Genomic DNA, 6474 nt, shown 5'->3' with positions numbered 1-6474 from the left:
TACTGGGAGGAACTGGGGTGTACTGAGAGGAACTGGGGTGTACTGACAGGAACTGGGGTGTACTGGGAGGAACTGGGATGTACTGGGAGGAACTGGGGTGTACTGGGACGAACTGGGATGTACTGGGAGGAACTGGGGTGTACTGAGAGGAACTGGGATGTACTGGGACGAACCGGGATGTACTGAGAGGAACTGGGGTGTACTGGAGGAACTGGGATGTACTGAGAGGAACTGGGGTGTACTGGGACGAACTGGGACGAACTGGGATATACTGGGAGGACCTGGGATGTACTGGGAGGAACTGGGCGCCGCCGGGACGAGCAAACACCGGGGACCACCCGGACCTTTATTGCTGCTGCACCCGGCGACGCCTCAAGGGAACATCCGGTTGGGGCGGTCCCTTTTCAGCGTTGCACTTCCGGTAGGAACCCGGTTCCGGTAGCGGCACTTGGGCTTCCGGTGCGGCGGGGCGACGGAGGTGCCGGGCCCGGGGACGCCCGAACCCCTTCGGGATCCTTCGGTACCGTTCGGGGCCCCCCCGAGCCCCTTTCGGGACCTTCCGAGCCCATTCGGGACCCCCCGAACCCCATTCGGGCCCCTTCGGGACCTCCGAAGCCCCTCGGGAGCGTTCGGAACCATTCGGGACTCTTCGGGCCCCTCCGAACCCCATTCGGGCCCTTCTGAACCCCTTCGGGAGCGTTCGGAACCATTCGGGACCCATTCGGGACCTCCCGAACCCATTCTGGACCCCTCGGGACCCTTCGGGACCTCCCCGAGCCCATTCGGGACCCCCCGAACCCCTTTCGGGACCCCTCGGGACCCTTCGATCCCATTCGGGAGCCTTCGGGACCTTCCGAGCCCATTCGGGCTCCTTCGGACCTTCAGAGCCCCTCGGGAACGTTCGGAACCATTCGGGACCCTTCGGGCCCCCTCCGAACCCCTTCGGGAGCGTTCGGAACCCTTCGGGACCTTCCGAACCCATTCGGGACCTTCCGAACCCATTCGGGACCCCTCGAACCCCATTCGGGACCCTTCGGACCCCATTCGGGACCCCTCGAACCCCATTCGGGACCCTTCGGACCCCATTCGGGACCCCTCGAATCCCATTCGGGACCCTTCGGACCCCATTCGGGACCCCTTGGGACCTCCAAACCCCCTCCGAACCCCTTCGGGAGCGTTCGGAACCATTCGAGACCTCCCGAGCCCATTCGGGACCCCCCGAACCCCTTTCGAGACCCCTCGGAACCCTTCGATCCCATTCGGGACCCCTGGGGACCCCCCCGACCCCCCACTCGGGCCCCTTCGGGAGCATTCGGAACCATTCGGGACCCCCCCCGACCCCCATTCGGGACCCCTTCGGGAGCGTTCGGAACCATTCGGGTCTCTTCGGGGCCCTCCGAACCCTTTCGGGCTCTCCCTGCAGGACGCTTCGGACCCACCCGGGTCCCTTCGGCCGCACTCGGCTCCCTTCGGAAGCACTCGGGTCCCTTCGGAAGCACTCGGGTCCCTTCGGAAGCACTCGGCAGCGCCCCGTGAGGCCGCTATGACGCGGCACGGCAAGAACTGCACGGCCGGGGCCGTGTACACGTACCATGAGAAGAAGAAGGACACGGGTGAGCGGGGGGGTATGGGGGGATATAGGGGGGATATAAGGGATATATAGGGGGATATAGGGGATATATAGGGGAATATGGGGGGATATAAGGGGATATAGAGGGGTATAGGGGATATATAGGGGGGATATGGGGTGATAGAGGGGAATATATGGGGGGATATAGGGGGTTATAGGGGATATATAGGGGTGTATGGGGGGATATAAGGGATGTATGGGGGGATATGGGGTGATAGAGGGGATATATAGGGGGATATAGGGGATATATAAGGGGGATATGGGGGGATATAGGGGATATATAGGGGGTATGGGGGGATATAAGGGATAAATAGGGGGGATATAGGGCATATATGGAGGTATATAGGGGATATATGGAGGTATATAGGGGATATAGGGGGATATGGGGGGATGTAGGAGTGATATAGGGCAGATATAGGGAGTATATGGAAGTACACAAGAGGTATATAGGGGTATATAAGGGGTATATGAGAGTACATAAGGGAATTATAAGAGGTATAGAGATGAATATAGGTAGCATATAGGGGACATATGGGGGTATATAGGGGTGATATAGGCAGATATAGGGAGTGTATGAAAGTACACAAGAGGTATATAGGGGTATATGAGGGTACATAAGGGAATATAAGAGGTATAGAGATGAATATAGGTAGCATATAGGGGACATATGAGAGTATATAGGAGTGATACAGGGCAGATATAGGGAGTATGTGAGGGTATGTGGGGGTACACAAGGGGTATATGGGGGTATATAGGAGAATATAGGGGGGACATAGGTCAGTATAGGGGGGCATGGGGGGCCCTGGGCTCATTGGGGTGTCTCTGCCCCCCCCAGCGGCCTCCGGTTACGGCACCCAACGGCTCCGCATCGGCCGGGACGCAGTCAAGGACTTCGACTGCTGCTGCCTGTCCCTGCAGCCCTGCCGGGACCCCGTGGTCACGTGAGGCAGCCCGGAACCACCCCAACGGCACCCAAAATCACCCCAAAATGAGCCCAAACCAGCCCGAAACACCCCAAAAGGAGCCAAAATCACCCAAAACACCCCAAAATGAGCCAAAATCACCCAAAACACCCCAAAATGAGCCAAAATCACCCAAAACACCCCAAAATGAGACAAATCACCCCAAAATGAGCCAAAACCACCCCGAAACACCCCAAAAGGAGCCAAAATCACCCAAAACACCCCAAAATGAGCCAAAATCACGCCGAAACACCCCAAAATGAGCCAAAATCACCCGAAACACCCCAAAATGAGACAAAATCACCCCAAAATGAGCCCAAACCACCCCGAAACACCCCAAAATGAGACAAAATCACCCCAAAACACCCCAAAATGAGCCAAAATCACCCAAAACACCCCAAAATGAGCCAAAATCACGCCGAAACACCCCAAAATGAGCCAAAATCACCCAAAACACCCCAAAATGAGCCAAAATCACGCCGAAACACCCCAAAAGGAGCCAAAATCACCCAAAACACCCCAAAATGAGCCAAAACCACACCCCGAAGCACCCCAAAATGAGCCAAAATCACCCCAAACACCCCAAAATGAGACAAAATCATCCCAAAACAACCCAAAATGAGCCAAAATCACCCTGAAATACCCCAAAATGAGCCAAAATCACCCCAGAACACCCCAAAATGAGCCAAAATCACCCCGAAACACCCCAAAAAGAGATAAAATCACCCCAAAATGAGACAAAATCACCCAAAACACCCCAAAATGAGCCAAAATCACCCCAAAAATCACCCAAAACACCCCAAAATGAGCCAAAATCACCCCGAAACACCCCAAAATGACCCAAAGTCACCCCAAAATCACCCAAAACACCCCAAAATGAGCCAAAATCACCCCAAAATCACCCAAAACACCCCAAAATGAGCCAAAATCACCCTGAAACACCCCAAAAAGAGTCAAAATTACCCCAAACACCCCAAAATGAGCCGAAATTTCCCCAAAACACCCAAAATTGCCCAAAATGACCCCAACCCCCCCCAAAATCACCCCCAAAATGACTCAAACCCCCAAACCAGCCCCCAAATCCCCCAGGACCCCCCCAGATCCCCCCCCCATTGACCCCCCCCCCATTGACCCCCCCCATTGACCCCCCATTGACACCCCCTCCCATTGACCCCCCATTGACCCCCGCCATTGACACCCCTATTGACCCCCCATTAACCCCCCCTCCCATTGAACCCCCCGTTGACAACCCCCCATTGACCCCCCCTTTGACCCCCCCATTGACCCCCCCATTGACACCCCCCTCCTATTGATCCCCCCCCATTGCCCCCACATTGACCCCCCCATTGACACCCCCTCCCATTGACCCCCCCCATTGGCCCCCCCCAATTGACCCCCCCATTGCCCCCCCCATTGACCCCCCATTGACCCCCCCATTAACCCCCCCTCCCATTGACCCCCCCCATTGACAACCCCCCATTGACGCCCCCCATTGCCCCCCCCATTGCCCCCCCATTGACCCCCCCATTGACCCTCCCCATTGACCCCCCCATTGACACCCCCCCCATGGACCCCCCCATTGCCCCCCCCATTGTCCCCCTGTTGACCCTCCCATTGACCCCCCTATTAACCCCCCCTCCCATTGACCCTCCCCATTGACCCCCCCCATTGACCCCCCCCATGGACCCCCCCATTGCCCCCCCCATTGACCCCCCATTGACCCCCCGTTGCCCCTCCCATTGACCCCCCCTCTTTGACCCCCCCTCCCATTGACCCCCCCATTGACCCCCCATGGACCCCCCCATTGCCCCCCATTGCCCCCCCATTGACACCCCCCCGTGTCCCCCCCCAGCCCCGATGGGTTCCTGTATGAGCGCGAGGCCATCGTGCAGTACCTGCTGCACCGCAAGGGGAGCTGGCGAAGCAGAGGAAGGTAATGGGGGCCTATGGGGCACTTATGGGTCCCAGGGGGCACTTATGGGCACTTATGGGTCATTTATGCGTCCCAAGGAGTACTTATGGGGCACTTATGGGGCACTTATGGGTCCCAGGGGGCACTTATGGGGCACTTATGCGTCCCAAGGAGTACTTATGGGGCACTTATGGGTCACTTATGGGTCCCAGGGGGCACTTATGGGTTTCAGAGGGTCACTTACAGGGCACTTATGGGTCCCAGGGGTTATTTATGGGTCCTAGGGGGCACTTAGGGGGCACTTATGGGTCCCAGACGGTCACTTATGGGGCACTTATGGGTCCCAGGGGGCACTTATGGGTCCCAGGGAGCACTTATGGTTCACTTATGGGTCATTTATGGGCACTTATGGGACCCAGGGGTCACTTATGGGGCACTTATGGGTCCCAGGTGCGGCTTATGGGTCCCAGGGAGCACTTATGGGGCACTTCCAGGTCCAGGGGGTCACTTATGGGTCACTTATGGGTCCCAGGGGGTACTTATGGGTCTCAGAGGGTCACTTACGGGGCACATATGGGTCCCAGGGGTCACTTATGGGTCACTTATGGGTTCCAGGGGGCATTTGTGGGTCACTTATGGGTCCCGGGGGTCACTTATGGGGCACTTAGGGGTCCCAGGGGGGTCACTTATGGGTTCCAGGGGGCATTTGTGGGTCACTTATGGGTCCCGGGGGTCACTTATGGGTCCCAGGGGTCACTTATGGGTCCCAGGGGGTCACTTATGGGGCACTTATGGGTCCCAGGGGGCACTTATGGGTCCCAGGGAGCACTTATGGTTTCACTTATGGGTCATTTATGGGCACTTATGGGACCCAGGGGTCACTTATGGGTCCCAGGTGCAGCTTATGGGTCCCAGGGAGCACTTATGGGGCACTTCCAGGTCCAGGGGGTCACTTACGGGGCACTTATGGGTCCCAGGGGTCACTTATGGGGCACTTATGGGTCACCTTCCTCCCCCCCCAGGCCTATCGACGGCAGCAGCAGCAAGAGCGGGAGCAGCAGAAGCAGAAACAGAGCCCCCTGGCGGCCGGCGGGAGCACTGAGGGTACGGGGGGCTATGGGGCAGAGCTATGGGGCTGGGCTATGGGGCTGGGCTATGGGGCAGAGCTATGGGGCATGGCTATGGGGCAGGGGTATGGGGCTGGGCTATGGGGGAGGACTATAGGACAGGCCTATGGGGCTGGGCTATGGGCAGAGCTATGGGGCAGCCCCACAGCTCTGACCTCCCCTTATGCCCCATAGAGCCCGGCCCCTCCGGGACCCTCCCGAGCTTCTGGATCCCATCCTTGACCCCCGAGGCTGGAGCTGAGCGGCTGCGCAAGCCGGTGAGCGCCCCATAGCATGGTCCCCTTGCCCCATAGCGTGGCTCCTCCTGCCCCATAGCGTGATCCCCCTGCCCCCATAGCGCGGCTCCTCCTGCCCTGTAGCATGATCCCCCTGCCCCATAGTGCGGCTCCTCCTGAACCGTAGCGTGATCCCCCCTGCCCCATAGCGCGGCTCCTCCTGCCCCATAGTGTGGCTCCTCCTGCCCCATAGCACGGCTCCCCCTGCCCCATAGTGTGGCTCCTCCTGCCCCATAGCACGGCTCCTCCACCCCATAAGTGCTTTCTATGGGGCAGCCCCCATCACCCCTCTCTATGGGGCAGCCCCATCACCCCTCTCCATGGGGCAGCCCCATTACCCCTCTCCATGGGGCAGCCCCATCACCCCTCTCCATGGGGCAGCCCCATCACCCCTCTCCATGGGGCAGCCCCATTACCCCTCTCCATGGAGCAGCCCCATCACCCCTCTCCATGGGGCAGCCCCATCACCCCTCTCCATGGGGCAGCCCCCATCACCCCTCTCCATGGGGCACCCCCATCACCCCTCTCCATGGGGCAGCCCCATCACCCCTCTCTATGGGGCACCCCA

General features: G+C 58.9%; 1 protein-coding gene across 1 annotated transcript; it reads left to right on the top strand.

The window, feature by feature from the left end:
* The first annotated feature begins 255 nt into the window (after window positions 1–255).
* Window positions 256–5943, top strand: NOSIP (nitric oxide synthase interacting protein). Its single transcript, XM_065664627.1, is given in 7 exon segments — window positions 256–421; window positions 1424–1613; window positions 2466–2571; window positions 4445–4500; window positions 4503–4525; window positions 5527–5608; window positions 5806–5943. Coding segments are annotated over 7 exon segments (690 nt in total). The 5' UTR covers window positions 256–286; the 3' UTR covers window positions 5904–5943.
* The last annotated feature ends 531 nt before the right edge of the window (window positions 5944–6474 follow it).

Source organism: Lathamus discolor, unplaced genomic scaffold (genome assembly GCF_037157495.1).
Source record: "Lathamus discolor isolate bLatDis1 unplaced genomic scaffold, bLatDis1.hap1 Scaffold_343, whole genome shotgun sequence".
Taxonomy (NCBI): domain Eukaryota; kingdom Metazoa; phylum Chordata; class Aves; order Psittaciformes; family Psittacidae; genus Lathamus; species Lathamus discolor.
The sequence above is the reverse complement of the archived record's forward strand: the minus strand, read 5'-3'. Positions and strand labels throughout refer to the sequence as shown.